At 35.0% G+C, this 18,223-nt stretch overlaps 1 protein-coding gene across 3 annotated transcripts; it reads left to right on the plus strand.

Annotated features, from left to right (window-relative positions):
- The first annotated feature begins 1,045 nt into the window (after nt 1–1,045).
- LOC131979516 (equilibrative nucleobase transporter 1-like) lies at nt 1,046–18,101 on the plus strand. 3 transcript variants are annotated; one of them, XM_059343536.1, is made up of 13 exons: nt 1,046–1,135; nt 3,084–3,381; nt 5,403–5,532; nt 8,397–8,443; nt 9,096–9,172; nt 9,265–9,357; nt 10,916–11,055; nt 11,159–11,298; nt 11,839–11,982; nt 13,237–13,344; nt 14,261–14,447; nt 16,477–16,600; nt 17,587–18,101. In XM_059343536.1, the coding sequence occupies exons 2-13, from the start codon at nt 3,207–3,209 to the stop codon at nt 17,734–17,736; spliced, it is 1,515 nt and encodes a 504-aa protein (XP_059199519.1). In that variant the 5' UTR covers nt 1,046–1,135; nt 3,084–3,206; the 3' UTR covers nt 17,737–18,101. The 3 variants fall into 3 exon arrangements, with proteins under 3 accessions (XP_059199519.1, XP_059199510.1, XP_059199526.1); XM_059343527.1 differs by having other exon boundaries at nt 1,048–1,135; nt 3,081–3,381; XM_059343543.1 differs by lacking the exon at nt 13,237–13,344 and having other exon boundaries at nt 1,048–1,135; nt 3,081–3,381.
- Nucleotides 18,102–18,223: the final 122 nt, after the last annotated feature.

The following is an 18,223-nucleotide window of genomic DNA, read 5'->3' on the forward strand; positions in this document are numbered from 1 at the left end:
CAAATATAATGATAACAACAAAAATAGTTCATAAGAGTTTAATTTAAGAACTGATATCTAGAAATTTAACATGGTTTTCTTGACAATAACCAAAATCATTATCAAGAAAACCATGTTAAGTTTAGATATCAGCTCTTAAATTAAACTCTTTTGTTGTTTTGTCCAAGCAAATGTATAAAATAGACGTAAAATGACCATAAAAGACACAAATTGACCAAAAAACACACAAAATGACTAAAAAAGACACAAAATTAACAAAAAAGACCTAACATGACCAATAATAAGACACAAAATTAACAAAAAAGACATATGATAACCAATAAAAAGATCCAATTGAAAATCATTTTGGTTATTATCAATAAAACCATGTTAAATGTTTAGATATCACCTCTTACATTAAACTCTTATGAGCTATTTTTGTTGTTATCATTATATTTGTCCAAACAAATGTATAAAACTAGATGTAAAATGACCATAAAAGGCACAAATTGACCAAAAAAGACACAAAATTACCAAAAAGACGTATGATAACCAATAAAAAGACACAATTGATAATGATTTTGGTTATTATCAATAAAACCATGGAAAATGTCTCGATATCAGCTCTTAAATTAAACTCTTATCAACTATTTTTTGTTTGTGGCAGATTTATACATTAAGGAAAGAAGGACATATGTTTCCTTCCCTGTGTCCACCTGTTGAGATTAACAGTCAGACAGACAGACAGACAGAGATAAAGACAGAGAGAGAGAGACAGACAGAGATATGATTGTAAATATTGCTTTATTTTATTGTTATACGTTTTTCTTTTCTTAATTCCTTTAAAATGAATAATAGAATTATAATTAATTTATTGTAAACATTGCTTTCCTTACTGTTATTTTTTTTAAAAATTTTTTTAAACTTCTGACGCTTGCTTTGGCAATATGTACAGTGTTACGTCATGCTAATAAAGCCAATTGAATTGAATTGAGAGAGAGAGAGACAAGAGAGAGAGAGAGAGAGAGAGAGAGAGAAAGAGAGAGAGAGAGAGAGAGAGAGAGAGAGAGAGAGAGAGAGGAGCAGCTCGGTGCATCAGTCTGCAGACTCTCTACATTGAGGACTATTTATCGTCTGGATCACCGGATATGAAAAGGTAATTATCATATAAAAGATCAAACAGGTTGGCGGATGACGCGTTTTGTCTCGAGTTCAAAGTCTCCAGATCCAGAAACGAGCTAACGTTGTAGAAGGTATTTAGTGTTATATCATATTAACGGTATGGTAGGTTACGGTGTTATGATCAATGGTTACATGTTATTATCTGTAACAGACACATTGTGTGTGTTTATATGAGGCGGTCGGTGTCACGGTGCGCCATGTGTTCTCCTCCTACACACAGATTAGGTGAAATAATCTGGATTACAGCCCGCTGTCCTCATGGAGACATGTGAGTCCAACATGACACACAGAAGGGACGGCGGGTTACTGTTTATAGAAAGTTTAAAAGGAAGATCCAGTTTATTATGTAGCAATTTGTACAAAATATTAAAAACACAGTGAGAAATGTTACAGACAAGCAGCAGAATGTAAAGAAGGCGTGAAAGAAAACACTGGATCAGGATGTTTGAGGAGCTAGGAAGAAAAAATAAATAAATAAATAAAATAAAATAATAATAATAATATTAAAGGGCACCTGCTAAAAGTATAGTATACTACAGGTGGATATACTACATGAGAAGAGTCAAATAGATGGAGCAATAACAGAAAGAGAGAAGATGGAGAGAAGTCTTCAGGAATTTTACGGGGTTAGTGTGTGTGTGTGTGTTTTGTGTGTTTTTTGTCATTTTGTGTCTTTTTTTGGCCATTTTGAACATTTTTTTTGTCATTTTGTGGTCAATATGTGTCTTTTTTTTATTTGGTCATTTTATGTCTTAATTTGGTCATTTGTGTCTTTTTTGCCATCTTGCATCTTTTCTGTCATTTTGTGGGTTTTTTTGGTAATTTTAAGTCTTATTTTGGTCATTTGTTTCTTTTTGGGCCATTTTGCATCTTTCCTGTCATTTTGTGTCTTTTTAGGCCAATTAAAAAAAATTTTTGGGCCATTTTGAACATTTTTTTGTCATTTTGTGGTCAATATGTGTCTTTTTTGTAATTTTATGTCTTTTTTTGGTCATTTGTGTCTTTTTTGCCATCTTGCATCTTTTCTGTCATTTTGTGGGTTTTTTTTTTGGTAATTTTAAGACTTAATTTAGTCATTTGTGTCTTTTGGGCCATTTTGCATCTTTCCTGTCATTTTGTGTCGTTTTAGGCCAATTTAATTTTTTTTTGGTCATTTTGTGGTCAATTTGTGTCTTTTTTGGTCATTTTATGTCTTAATTTGGTCATTTGTCTTTTTTGGCCATTTTGTGTATTTTCTGTCATTTTATGTCTTTTTTGGTATTTTTTGTGTCTTTTTTTCTTTTATGGAGTGATGTTGATAAATGAACATGAGTCACTTCTTCTGTTCACGGTCAGATTGACCCCAACAGTATCTACAGGATCATCTCAATAAATTAGAATATGATGAAAAGTCCATTATTTCCAGTAGTTCAAGTCAAACAGCCCCAACCAAGTATTGGGTCATATAGATGAACATACTGTTCAGAGGCAAACATTTACATATTAAACATACTTTTCAAAATCGGTCTCTTGTAATATTACATTTTTATGGAGACACTGAATTTTAGGTCTTCATTAACTGTCAGCCATAATCATTATAATGAGAATAAATTAAATAAATGAAGACATGAAATGTTTCATTCTGTGTGTAATGGATCTATATAATAAAAAAGTTATTTCACCTTTTAGAATTGAATTACTGACATAAATAAACTTTTCTATGATATTCAAATTTATTGAGATGCACCTGTATTCACCACGTGTCATTTTTTTAATATTGTGTTAAAAACAAAGTTAAATCGCTGCAGTTTTGGGCTGTAAACTGGTTGACATGTGTCTAATCCATTAATCTGCTCCACAGATGCTGCTGACTTCATATTCTTTTGTTTTTACTGCAACTGAAAGATTAATAACACCTGTTGTGTTTTTGTTGTGTCCAGCAGAAACCTTCACAGCCCTCGACTGACTGAAGGGAGCTGGAGGAGAGACATTAGAGGAACAGGAGACATTAATGACTTTCTCTGAGGACTGAACTCATAGTGGATTAAACTCAGTGTGTGTGCAGCATGCAGGGCTCGGAGCTGCGCTACCGGCTGACTCTGGCCTCGGGGATGTTAGAGTGTCTGTGCTTCGCCGGCGTGGTGTTCGGCTACGCCTCCCTGGTGTTTGTTCTGAAGGAGGAAGGATACTTCAGCCAGCTGTGTGTCTCCGTCCCCGGCAGCAACAACTCCACCAGCACAGGTGAGAAACTCTGCAGGTCGGCTTTGATTTTAATAGTTATCAGTCTTTAAAAACCCTCTGGAGTCCAGGAAAGATTCCTTCATGACGTCACGACGTAGAAACGTTCAGCAGCATGTTTCCTGCTGGCAGCTGAACTCTAAAGTTTTGGCTTTTACACAAGTTTCCATGTCTCATTTAATGCATTCACTTTTTTTTTTTTTTTTTTAGCAAAGGTAAAAAACACCTCGACCAAGTGTAGTAACATGATTTTACTTTTTTTGCTGAGATTTTTCTATTTGCAGTGTGCAAAAGTGTGTTTACTAGTTTGTGTAATTTCTTTGTGGGTTTTGTGTGTTTATGTGAGCTTCTGTAAATTTGTTGTGTTTTTTGTAATTTTTTTTATGTTTTTGGTGTGTTTTTGTGTGTTCTGAGTGTGTTTTTATGTGTGGTTTTATGAGTGTTTTTTTGTGTGTGTGTCTTGTATTTTTGTGTGTGTTTTTCGTGTTTTTTGTAATTTGTTATGTGTTTTTAGGTGTATTTTTTGTGTTTGTTATGTGTTTTATGTGTATTTTTTGTGTTTTTTTTAATTTTTTGGTGTGTTTTATGTGTATTTTTAATAATTTTTGGTGTTTGTGATTTTTTTTTGTTATTTATGTGGTTTTATGTGTATTTTTGTTATTTTTTGTTTTTGTGTGTTTTTTGTAATTTTTTGGGGTGTTTTTTATGTGTTTTTATATGTATTTTTTAATTATTATTTTTTTTTGTGTGTGTGTGTGTTTTATATGTATTTTTTGTAATTTTTTTGTGTTTTTATGTGTGTTTTAGTATTTTTGGTGTGTTTTTTGTGTTCATAATGTTGATCCAGTAAGTCAAAATGAAAATAAATGATCAGGTCATATAGGTGAAGTTGTGCTGAAAACAATGACACCAACACGTCATGGTAAAGATGTTTAAGTGGTTTATATACAGGCAGAATGAAAAGGAGACAAAACCGACAAAATAGCCCCAAACTCCAAAGGGTTAAAATTAACAAGTACAAAGTAATGTAAATTATGTAAATGTAAAGCTGCCTTAATAGATTTTTTGCAACTTGGGAACAGAAAAACTGCAAGCCATATTCTATATGGCTTGGTCTTTATGGCAAATGTTGGCAAATAATTTCACCGTCCATATCCAGCAGGCACAGAGTCACGTTTCTGATGATGCCAACTCCAATATTTATTTATTCTGCTTCAACCGGTTTTAGTGTCAACCAACCTGAATTAGAATATCATAGAAAGTTTATTTATGTCAGTAATTCCATTCAAAAGGTGAAATAACACATTATAAAGATCCATTACACACAGAATGAAACATTGAATGTCTTCATTTATTTAATTTCTTCTAATTATAATAATTATGGCTTACATTTAATGAAGACCTAAAATTCACTGTTTAAAAAACATTTTAATATTACAAAAGACCAATTTAAAAAAGTGTGTTTAATATGTAAATGTTGGCCTCTGAAAAGTCTGTCCATCTCTGTGACTTTTTTTTTTTATCTCAAAATGATCACTTTTTATCTTATAATTTCAATTTTTTATCTCATAATTTTTACTTTTTATCTCGTAATTATGACTATTTATCTTATGACTTTTTTATCTCATAATTTCAACTTTCTTTTAATATCAAAATGATGATGTTTTATCCCATAATTTCAACTTTTTATCTTATGATTATGACCTTTTTTTATCTCATTATTTCAAATATTTTTAATCACAAGATTCCAACTTTTATCTTATAATTTCGACTCTAATCTAATTATGACTTTTATCTCAAAATTTGAATATTACAAAAGACCAATTTTAAAAAGTATGTTTAATATGTAAATGTTGGCCTCTTAAAGTATGTCCATCTATTTGACTCAATACTTTTTTGGGGCTGTTTGACTTGAACTACTGGAAATGGACTTTTCCATCATATTCTAATTTATTGAGATGATCCTGTAGTTTTTATTAATATCTGATAATATTTCAACCTCTCTCTCCGTCTCTGTGTTGCAGACTGTAGTGGACAGGATGAGCAGTTCTCTCTGGTCTTCACCATCGCCTCCTTCCTCAACAACTTCCTGAATATCGTCAACGGATACCTGTTTGATCGATTCGGCACCATGGTAACCAGGCTGCTGGGAATGTGAGTTCATCTTATTTTAGTCTTTTCTAACTTATAAAAATATATATATTATAAAGAAACAATAACCCTAACCGCCTATTTCATTGGAAGCATTACAAACTAACTTTTCTTTCATGAAACTGAAGCGTGATAACGAATAATTTTAGCATGTGCTTTAAATTAAACATAGTATATGTAGAAAAATGAATGTATAAATGATTAAAGTACGGAAGCGTATTGCATTCACTTGAAAAAGAAAAAAAATTGTTTTAATGATTATTTTTTTCTGTTTTTCATGGAATGCAGCATCAACTGAGATTTTAATTTTGGCTAACAAAAAAACAAAAACAAAATGTTCGTAACTGACCTCAGAAAACTGAGCAGCGACTCCTTGGAGTGTCTGTTAGTCCAACCAAACACTAAACAAGACATTTTTACTGAACAAAACGTTCAAATAAACTGTCATTAATGAAAATACAGTGAAAGGGTCAAAGTTATGAGTCCAAACCGCTAAACCTCCTTTTTCATATCTATATAACGTTATATATAACTTTATTGACACGTTGCCGTGGATACGCATTGCTCTGCTTCTCTCCTGATGACGGCTCGCCTTGTTAGTGACCTGTCAATCAAAGGTAGCCCCGCCCCAAATCATACGATTCTTTATCTTCTATTTTCTTCTAAATGGGGCCATTATTAGAACTATTGACATCAAATTGTCTTGAAGATGATTTTTTACTAGTGATTGAGACCATAGTGTTGTCCTGAAAAAAATTTCTGAGGTAATAAATCAAGTGAGAAGTTTTCTCATTTTGCATTGAAATGAATGGACAGAAATGCTTTTGCAACCTTTGTCAGCGCCCCCTGCTGGAATTTTCGGTAGAATGCAGCTGAAGACACTTCCTGGTTTGCCTCCCTGCTCAGACCAGGAGGTTGCCGCCTGGAATAAACAGAAAAATCTATTCAAATTACCTTGTAAATTTAACAACTTGCAATCCATAAAAACACTACTCGAAGAATCTGATATTAACAAAATGAGTGTCAAATACGATTAAAATATATAATTACCTATTCTGCCCCAAATCGCCCCAAATCATACGATTCTTTATCTTCTATTTTCTTCTAAATGGGGCCATTATTTACACTATTAATATCAGATTGTCTTGAAGAAGATTTTTTACTAGTGATTGAGACCATAGTGTTGTCCTGAAAAACATTTCTGAGGTAATAAATCAAGTGAGAAGTTTTTTATCATTTTGCATTGAAATGAATGGACCAAAATGCTTCTGCAGCCGCAGTCAGCGCCCCCTGCTGGAATTTGAGTAATAATAATAATTTTCAGTAGAATGCAGCTTAAGGCACTTCCTGGTTTGCCGTGTAAAAATCGTGTAAAAATACTTTCAGTAGCTTGAAATGTGACATGAGAGTCTAGCGGGACAGATTAGAGTCTGGGTAATTAATGGGAAACCCTGATATGCTCCAAGTTATTTATTTTAAAGACAGTGACAGTATTCAGTAAATTTAAACAGTAACTGTAACAGAATACAGTTTCTCATATTTTGTATTTTAAATAGATATTCTTTTATTATCATAATTATTCAATGCATGGTCCCCATATGGGATCCAACTCGAGTGTTTATTTCAGTTTGCAGTTCAGTTATTTACAGTTAGGAGAGAGGAGGAACCGTAAGGGTTAATGAGATAAAAAGGAGAGCATGTCTGACCACAGCAGAGAGATTACAGCCAAGCAGAGTTCACCTCATCTGACCCCAGACCTGATATGAACCCTGTAATACAGTGTCAGTATCATCCCTTTATAATTTTTACTACTGTCAACCCATTGGGGACTTTGGCCCCGGACTAACTGTATGTAAATGAAAAAAGAAGAGAGACTGATTAAACTTTTACATTTAAAAAGTAAAAAAAAAACAGTTCTGTCTTATCTGGGATAATAAGAAATGTTGATTTTTGGAGCTTTTGCGTTACATATTGACAAATCGGGTTATATATTGTTCACAGTGCACATGAATGCATATTTTTAGAGCATCTGTTACAGATCACTAGACTGAGGCAGCTAAGAAAAAAACTTTGATAGATAAATCAGGCCCTGGACAGACTATCACAGGGTAGACACATAGAGACAGCTCTCATACACTCCTATGGACAATTTAGAGTCACCAATTAAACCTAAACTAAGTGTTTTTGGGCTGTGGGACGAAGTTGGAGGACCCAGAGAGAACCCACGCTGACACAGGGAGAACATGCAAACTAAAATTCGAACCCACGACCCTCTTGCACTTCAGAATCGATTTTAAAATTATTTTACTGGTTTATAAATCTCTGAATGGTCTTGGACCAGCCTGTTTATCTGATTGACTTTTATCCTGTGAACCCCGGAGGACCCTCAGGTCTTCTGGCCTTTTAATAAAAACAAAAAGTTAGAAGTTAAACCCACATTAAGGCATCTTTTTCTCTCTGTGGTCCTCGTTGGTGGAGGACCTGAAGACCTGAGGCCCTCAGAGACGCTTCAGATCATTAAGAGCACAATAAAGACTTATCTTTTTAATTTGGCTTTCATTTGAACCTTTTTAAAATATTTTTCTTCTCATGCATCTTATTTATTAATCTTATATATATATATATATATATATATATATATGTTTATCATGCTCTACTTTTAATTATTTATTTATTATTTTCAACTTTTTATCTAGCTTTTTTACTTTTTATTATTATTATTCTTATTTACTTTTAAAATAAAAAAATAATGAAGATGGATAATTAAGTGTACATATTCATGTGGTATATCCATATAGTGTGTCTGGATGTGTGTAAATGACAGACTCTGATGTAGCTGCACTAAATTAAATCATTTCTCTCTTCAGATCTTTGTACACAACAGGAACCCTTCTAGTGGCCTTCTCTAGTGCAGGTACACACACACACACACACACACACACACACAGATATATACACACATAGACACACACACACAGATATATACACACATAGACACAGATACACACACACACACACACAGATATATACACACACACACACACACACACACACACACACACACACACACCTTTTCAACACTAAATCTCCTCATTCACTCATATGTCATCATACTGAACCAGTTTTGTTTCTTCTTGCTATAATATTTTCACTCGCTAATATCTATTATTATTCTCATCACATTTGAAACATGTAACAGGATGCATCTATATATATGTATATGTATATATATATATATATATATATATATATATATATATATATGGATGCACAGCAGATATTACGAGAATGCCATACTGATTACTAAACAGTCCATATATCAAACCCATAGTTAATTATGAATTATTTCTTGAAAATATAGAACTAGTAACATTACCACGGGGCCAAACAAGTTCAGTTAACTGTCCAGTTGTCTAACAGATGAACAGCAGCAACAACAGAAGATTCTGGCATCTCTCTGACTCAAAACAAAGTAAAGGAGATGGTTAACATAATTATCATAAGAATACAATCAAATAAATAATTTCTTAACTTGCCAGTAAAGTTTGTCTTCCTCTGTCTTGCAGCGTTTTCAGAGCTGCTGTTTCCTGCCTTGGCCTGCATCGCCGTGGGAGGAATCCTGCTGCTTCTAACCAACATGCAGGTAAATTCTTAAACACACTCTATGAATCATTATTCTAAAACCCTATGAACTCTCCAGTGATGTATAACTGTGTGTGTGTGTTTGGGGGGAAGGTGGGGAACCTGTTTGCTGCTCACCGCTCCACCATCATCACCCTGTACAACGGAGCTTTTGACTCGTCTGCTGCCGTGTTTCTGGTCATTAAGGTAAAAGTGGAGCTGTTATAATAATACAAACATATCCAATACATTTTATTTATATTGCACGTTTATAGCAAACACAAGGTTTTCAAAATGCTGCACAAGAAGATAAACATAATAAATAAATAACGCAATAAAAGCACAATAAAAAAGATAAGTAGACACTGGAACGATAAAATCCTTATTTCATATCTATATAACGTTATATATAACTTTATTGCCACGTTGCCGTGGATACGCATTGTTCTGCTTCTAATGGAAGAATCTGATATTAACAAAATGAGTGTCAAATATGATTAAAATATACAATTACCTATTCTATAATTATATAGATATATATAATTATAAATAAACTGTCATTAAGTGAAAATACAGTGAAAGGGTCAAAGTTATGAGACCAAACCATTAAACCTCCTTTTTTATATCTATATAACGTTTATATATAACTTTATTGACTCGTTGCCGTGGATACGCATTGTTCTGCTTCACTCCTGGTGACGGCTCGCCTTGTTAGTGACCTGTCAATTAAAGGTAGCCCCGCCCCAAATCATACGATTCTTTATCTTCTATTTTCTTCTAAATGGGGCCATTATTAGAACTATTAACATCAGATTGTCTTGAAGAAGATTTTTTACTAGTGATTGAGACCATAATGTTGTCCTGAAAAACATTTCTGAGCTAATAAATCAAGTGAGAAGTTTTCTCATTTTGTATTGAAATGAATGGACTGAAATGCTTTTGCAACCACCGTCAGCGCCCCCCCCTGCTGGAATTTTTGGTAGAATGCAGCTTAAGGCACTTCCTGGTTTTCCTCCCTGCTCAGACCCGGAGGTTGCCGCTTGGAATAAACAGAAAAATCTATTCAAATTACCTTGTAAATTTAACAACTTGCAATCCATAAAAACGCTAATGGAAGAATCTGATATTAAAAAAAGGAGTGTCAAATACGATTAAAATATATAATTACCTATTCTGCCCCAAATCATATGATTCTTTATCTTCTATTTTCTTCTAAATGGGGCCATTATTTACACTATTAACATCAGATTGTCTTGAAGAAGATTTTTTTTTTACTAGTGATTGAGACCATAGTGTTGTCCTGGAAAACATTTCTGAGGTAATAAATCAAGTAAGAAGTCTTCTCATTTTGTATTGAAATGAATGGACTAAAATGCTTCTGCAGCCGCAGTCAGCGCCCCCTGCTGGAATTTTCAGTAGAATGCAGCTTAAGGCACTTCCTGGTTTGCCTCCCTGCTCAGACCAGGAGGTTGCCGCCTGGAGGTTGCCACCTGAACCACCTCCCAATGTGGTTCTTGACATGCGATCTCAATGCGTCCTGACAGTGTTTTCTCCTGTATTTAGAGCCGTCCACTTGTGTTCAGATCACTCAGACCACATGTTACTGCTGAATGGAAACAGGGTATTTAAATGACATTTCGTAGGTGAAGGCCAGGGGCCCCTGAGTCCATTAGGTCTATTCAGTAATCCGTCCATGAGTATATAAACTTCTAAAGAATCTCTTATCTATTTTCTTCAAGTTAAGCGTTTCTCCTCTGCTGTCCAGGTTCTACATGAACATGGAGTCTCCCTCCGCTCCTCCCTCCTGGTCTTGTCCTTGTGCAGCATCATCCACCTGTTGAGGACCTTCCTGCTGATGCCCCGGACCCACATCCCGTACCCTCTGCCCCAGTGCTACACCTACGGGTGAGAACATCAGCTTGTCATTGCAGCAGTTACTGTCTTGGGTCGTACGTATCATCTTCACAAATGAGACACAAGACTAACATTCATGTTTCCCGATGCACAGGTTGAATTGTGGCGAGGCCAACACTTACAATGTGGAGCAGTTTGAGAGGATGAGGGAAGGAGCATCACAGGAGTCTGGAGGGAAGAACAACATGCAACCAGCAGTTGAGGACGGGACGGAGCCCCAAGACTCAGAAAAAGGTATTTAGCCTCCGTGTTTCCTTTAAGAGTGGCCGCTGGGAAAGTCTCAGGCCACGCCCTCTCAAATGTCCGCTCACTCTGCTTGTCTCCATTACAAAAAAAAAGGCCCCAAAGGGATTTAGAGACTCCGGAGGTGACGTATGGTTATTGATTGTTGCGTAATCACTTAGCGACAGTTTCGACTGTGACGTCACATACGCGACGGATTTAACACGGGAGAGGCAACTGTGGCCGCCATCGCTAACTGTGCACAACGACCGCTGCTGATCATAAACAAACCAGCATGGCTAATTATGCAGGTACAGATCAATCCAGCAGTATAGCGGATTTTACTTACTTACTTACTTACTTAAGCTATCGGCTAAAAACGCTCATTGTCTTACAAATATTACTGTACTTTTAATATGCTGATGCTGTTAACCAGCAGAAAATAACAAACCCAGAAGAAAATGTGTTTCAGATATCACAGGTAGACATTAGTAAATGCATTCAACTGCTCCGTGTTTGTACTTGCTTTCATTTTTCTGTTAATGTGTTTAGTGGCGAGTTTCCGGAGCTGTGTGCTGTCCTGGTTCTTCCTGTGGCACATGTTGTGGTTGTCCATCATGCAGCTGAGGCATTACCTCTTTATCGGCACGCTCAACCCCATGCTCAACCGGCTGGCCAACCACGACGCCAACCTGGGTAAATCATCCTCAACGTCTGTTAGAGAAGTCCCGGTCACTTCAGTCAGTCTAGTCTGCCCTGCAAAGTCTAACTGCAGTAAATATATTTTTGGTCGAAATTGAGTTCTAACTAAAAATTATGTCTGTTTTATCTTGTGACAAAGTTTAAGATTTCAATTTTGCTTTATTTCAGAGAAATAATAATGCAGTAACTACAAAATCCACCGTGATCCAGTGTAGCCTTGTATTTCTTCATTGTGTTTAATAGTGAAGACAAGAATGACATAAATTATACGTTTATTTGAAAGGGAGATTATTATCTAGATAGTGATGAAGTAAAAAAGTGAGATAAAATTATATCAAGACTAAAATATATCATTACTTTATAAAATTAAGTCTAAAATACACAAATCTTTGAATAGAGTTGTTAAACACTTTTAACTCTATGGAGTATTATAGGACTATTTTGTCCATTTCTGAATCCTTTTCATGTCTTTTCGTGTCTTTGTAAGTCATTTTGTCTTTTTGTGCCTTTTTTGTGTCTTTTTTGTGTCTTTTTTGGTAATTTTATGTCTGTTGTGTCTTTTTTTTAGTTATTTTGTGTCTTTTTGTCATTTTGTGTCTTTTATGGTTATTTGTGTCTATTAATTATTTTGTGTCTTTTTTATCATTTTGTGTATTTCATGTACACAATGTGTACATGAAATGTACACATTGAAATGTTCATGTATGTCATTTGTCTTTTATGGTCATTTTGTGTCTGTTGTTGCGTCTTTTTTTAGTTATTTTGTGTCTTTTCTGTCATTTTGTGTCTTCTGTGGGGTTTTTTTGGTTATTCTATCTTCTCATTTTGTGTATTTTTTTGGTCATTTTGTTTCTTTTTTTAAGTCTTTTTGTGTCTTTTTTTGGTCTGCTCCGTTTTTACGTCTGGATGTGATGAAGAAGCCATGCTTTTGTGCTTTTGGAGACTAAAGAGGGTTAAAACTATATTGTAGTTCCTGCACTCTGGTTTTGCATTACTATTAGATCCTTTTACAGCAAAACCAGAGTGCAGTAACTACATTTTGGGGGTCAAAGGTCAAATAAATCGTCATGATTTTTGAGCTTGACCTACCTATAACACATTTGGCTGGCCAGTTAAAAAATTAGGCCAACTTGGGTAAATGATTCTCAACATTAGATATGAACGTAACTGTCCTGTGACATATTAACATCGTCTCATCATCACCAGCCAACTTTTGTTTCCTGTGTTTTTTCTTCTCTTGTCCCTCAGTGAGTCAGTACACTAATGCGTTCGCCGTGACTCAGCTGTGTGGAGTTCTGTGTGCTCCGTGGAACGGACTCATCATGGACAGACACAAAGGGAAACCTCTGGCTCCTGGTAAATCACTGTTAGAACTCTGAGCAGTGGTGGAAGAAGTATTCAGATCCTTTACTTGAGTAAAAGTACTAATACCACACTGTGAAATTACTCCACTACAAGTAAAATAGTCAGGAGGCAGAGCTAAATAAAGGGGACACGTCGGACAAAATCGGATCGGATCGGATCGGAGATGGCAGCCATATAAAGTCTATGAGAACCAATAAATCTTCCAAGTCACTCAGAAGGTCAATCTTAGTTTCAAAATCTACATTTTCTGGGTCAAAGAATCATTTAAAGCTATTGAGAATATCATTAGATGATTATTTGATCAAACATATATGTTCATTTTCACCCAGACTGGTAGGCAACTTGCTTCAAGTGCTGCAGCAGGAATCCTGAGCTGAAAATGTTTGGAGAGTGAGGATTAGCTGCCATGTACACTGCTCAAAAAAACCCAATGAAACGCTTTCATCTCATGTCACATCTTGTATATACATTTCTCCAACAGAAAATGTAGATTTTGACACTAAGATTGACCTTCTAAGTGGCTAAATAGTAGCAAATAAATAAAAGAGAACATGTTGTAACACTAAGATGCATGAGCAGAAAAATATTTTAAAATGGTTCAAGTAAAGCAAGTAAAAGCCAAATTAAAAAGATTAGTCTTAAGTTTGCTCTTAAAAATATGTAACTAAAGCTGCCAGCTAAATGTGGTGGAGTAAAAACTACAATATTTGTCTCTAAATGTAGTGAAGTAGAAGTATAAAGTGACATAAAATGGTAATACTCAAGTAAAGTACAAGTACCTCAAAATTGCACTTAAGTACAGTACTTGAGTAAAAGTACTTAGTTACATTCCACCTCTGTCTGTGTGTAACTGTGTTTATCCAACAGACTAACTTCACTCAGTCTTTCTTCATGTTTTCTCCTGCAGGAGAAACGGCGCAGCAGGCCGACCTGAACTCCTCCTCCCTCTCGCTGCTCCTCACCTCCCTGCAGTGCCTCCTGTTCTCCCTCTGCGCCTCCGTTCCTCTCCTCCCTCTGCAGTACCTCACCTTCATCCTACAAGTCCTCAACCGCTCCTTCCTCTACGGGGGAAACGCAGCGTTCATTAGCATCGCGTGAGTAGCAAACACACAAAGTCAAAGAATAAATGTTCCTGCAGAAAAGTCCAACTTGGTTTCAGCCATATTGTTTGTTAAACGTGTTGGACTCAAGGATGAACTGATTGGATGTCAAAGGGAAATGCTCAAGATCACTCTATAACCTTTTAAACGGTTACAAATGATGATGTGATGGCAATAGGTCAAAGGTCAAATTCACTGTGACATCACACTGGCCCTTGTCGTAGAAAATCTGAAAAGAAAAACACTTGACGACCAGGTAGATTCGAATTACAGCCTTGTGTGCAGTGGCGGTTCTAGACCAGTTTTACTGTGGGGGCCAAGGAGGGGCCAGTGTTTAATCAGAGGGGCACATTAAAAATAGTCAAAAATGATATTTAAGCATTCAAAACCTTTATTTTAGCTAAAAGTCTCATATTTGGAAGAACTACATTCATTGAAACGCTGAGACTTACCATCGTATTTTTGTACGACAATGACATTTCTCATTTTTGTGCACAATTACTTTTTTTTTATTTTGAAAGTGCAGTACAGTGAGAATGATCTTTATATGTATCTTTTATTGCACAATTAAACTATTATACAATGTACACATTCTGGGTTCCTTTTGTGTACAATGAGATATTGTTTGAACAGAAAATAGGTAAGAATTGTGCATCGTTATAAATTGACCATTTTATTATTAATTTGACACAGGGGCCACAGCTTGTGTGGGATTTATGTAGGTATCAAAAACAGATACAGATGCCAAAGGTGACAGACAAATCCAAAGATCAGAACAACTCTGAGGAGACAACGCCTTGTGTTGCCTCTTTTTTACTCCACAGGTTTGTGCGTTATTACTTCTGTGTAACTAAAGTTCAATGTCCTGTAATTTCCTGTTATGTTCCACTTTTGTTATAAGAGCACACTTGGGAGGTCAGATTCCTATTCTAATGTTATCGTATCAACCAGAGCATCCGCTTCGGATATGCTAAGCTGACTTGTCTAATGAGTTTTTCCTTTCCCACGAAAACTGAAACACTACCTGTTACCAGATCATGCATTAACTGCTTATACTACATATACATTTTCAACGGATTTCCATTACAAACCCTAACGACATATACGCTCAGATCTGTGCTGGTTTCTACGCCGGTTTGAAAAATGAGGGCCAGTGTTCTGCAAAAATCCTTTTTTTGGTCATTTGTTTATTCAGGAACAGAAGAGGAGATTGTGACTCCTTGTGTCTTTGGGGATTGTAAAGATCTTCTTTTCTGGCTGGTTGAAGATCAGTGGTGGAAGAAGTATTCAGATCCCGTACTTAAGTGAAAGTACTAATACAACACTATGAAATTACTCCACTACAAGTAAAAGTCCTGCATTCAAAACTTACTTAAGTAAAAGTACAAAAGTATCAGCATCAAAATGTACTTAAAGTATCAAAAGTAAAAGTAGTCGTTATGCCGAATGGACCCACTCAGATTGTTTTATATATTCTAAATATATTATTACATTATTTGTATTGATGATTTTATGTAAGCAGGGTTTTGATTTTGTAAAGATATGGCTCATTTAAGTACTTAATATACTGTTATAAGATTTGATTAAATAAAAAAAGTCTAATCACCTTAAAATTGATCATATGTTTTATGTTGAATCTCGACCTGAAAAAGTAACTAAAGCTGTCAGCTAAATGTAGTGGAGTAAAAAGTACAATATTTGCCTCAAAATGTAGTGGAGTAGAAGTATATATTTAGAGAAAATAGAAAGACTCAAGTAAAGTACAAGTACCTCAAAATTGTACTTAAGTACAGTACTTGAGTAAATGTACTTAGTTACGTTCCACCACTGTTGAAGATGCGTGTGAACTGTCACAATTTTAGAATTTGTAGCTTTTCTGCAGCATCCTTCAGGTTGACTATAGTATTCAGATCACTCAGACCACATCACTGCTGAACGGAAACAGGGTCCCATCTGTCATCTGCATTTTAAAACCAGGTGTAAACAGGCTCAGAGACTTACCTGTGGCTCATCTCTCTTACAGTTTTCCAGCATGCCACTTTGGGAAGCTGTACGGTCTGGTGATGTCCCTGTCGGCCATCATCTCCCTGCTGCAGTACCCCTGCTTCGCTCTGGTCAAAGGACCTCTGGGGGGAGACCCCTTCTATGTAAGTGATCAAGAAAGTTTTGTAAAAGGACCACTGGGTGAATATCAAACCTTTATGGGGGATACATGTCAAATTCAAATTCAAAATTACTTTATTTATCCCCAAAGGGAAATTCAGTCCCAGACTAAAACCTGAAAGTCTTTAGTAAATCTAGGAGTTTTACTGGAGTCATCTCCATCGTTCAGTTTAAGGTAGTAATCTGTTTCATATCAGTCTTTTCCTAGTCTTGGGTTTATCGCAGTGATGTAACACAACATGGTTTTATTCATAATGATTTTGGTTAATATCAAGAATGTTTCCATGACTGTAGATGTTAAAATGATCAAAAAAGACACAAAATGACTAAAAATAGACGTTAAAATGATAAAAGGTAGGTCAGTGATATGACACTTATTTCTACATGTATTGATGATGTCATATTTATGCTAAAAAATCATTACGATTTATTTGAACTTTGACCCCAAAAATGTAGTGACTGTCTTCATTGTCAGCTTTTATAATTAGTTTTCACTGAATCAACATCTTCAAATTGATTTTGTTATAAATGTATTTAAAAGTGTTTAACAACTCTATTCAAAGGTTTGTTTATTTTAGACTTAATATCTTAAAGTATTTTAGTCTTAATATAATTTTATCTCACTTTTTTACTTCATCACTATCTAGATACTAATTTCCCTTTCAAATAAACTTATAATTTCTATTGTTTTCATGTTTAAATTAGTATATATATACAAAGCAGACCATGGTAAGTGCAGTTTTTTAGTTGGATTTTGTGGTTTTTATATCATTATTTCTCTGAAATAAAGCAAAATTGAAATCTAAAACTTTGTCACAAGGTAAAACAGACATCAAGGAGTTCATTTTTAGTTATAACTCAATTTTGACCAAAAATATAGTTACTGCAGTTAGTAGCTTTGTAGGGCAGAATAAGTCGAACAAAAGTAGTGTGACATTATAAGTTAACCTGCTGCTCTGTTGTGTTCCAGGTGGACGTTGGTCTGACCGTCCTCAGTCTGCTGGCGTTTATTCATCCTGTTTACATCTTCGTCCACTGCAGGAGAGTCGCTCGCCACCAAGAGGACGACGCCCACTCTGACATCACTAATGGCTCCAAAATGGCCGAAGCAAAGTTATAGTAATAGGGAGAATCATAAGTGTTCTTGTCTGTATCACTTTTTAGGTTTTCTTAGAGGAAAAAACAGATTTTTTAAGTAGTATATATAGAGTACAATATTTTGTATTACTTTTTTTTTTTTTTTTTTTTTTTACATAAAAGTGCACTGATATAATTTTAAATGTTTGTTATAAAGTGTGTCAAATGATTTGTATAACTTAAATGGTGTTTAGTTTAATAAAAAAATGTGTTTATATAATTGTTTTTATTTAAAAAAGTATGTGACAGGAATATTTACATTACAGTGAGACGTCAAACGCAGAAAAGTTGTTCTGCACGTACATAAATATGCAAGAAAAGACAGTTTAAGACAAGACAGACATTGTGCTAATAAGCTTCATCCATTGTGTTTACAGTGTTCAATGTATTGCTGAAAAAAAGTCACCAAACATAAGACATGTTACCTTCAAAAATACAGCAGTAACAAAGAGTAACCAACTCTACAAATT

Source organism: Centropristis striata, chromosome 1 (assembly GCF_030273125.1).
Source record: "Centropristis striata isolate RG_2023a ecotype Rhode Island chromosome 1, C.striata_1.0, whole genome shotgun sequence".
NCBI lineage: Eukaryota > Metazoa > Chordata > Actinopteri > Perciformes > Serranidae > Centropristis > Centropristis striata.

Excerpts from the sequence above, each read along its gene's own strand:
- LOC131979516 (XM_059343536.1), top strand. The coding sequence starts at position 3,207 with ATGCAGGGCTCGGAGCTGCGCTACCGGCTGACTCTGGCCTCGGGGATG. Across the intron at positions 11,056-11,158 it reads CCCCAGTGCTACACCTACGG|GTTGAATTGTGGCGAGGCCA; the intron begins GTGAGAACATCA and ends CCCGATGCACAG. Across the intron at positions 14,448-16,476 it reads GCAGCGTTCATTAGCATCGC|TTTTCCAGCATGCCACTTTG; the intron begins GTGAGTAGCAAA and ends TCTCTCTTACAG.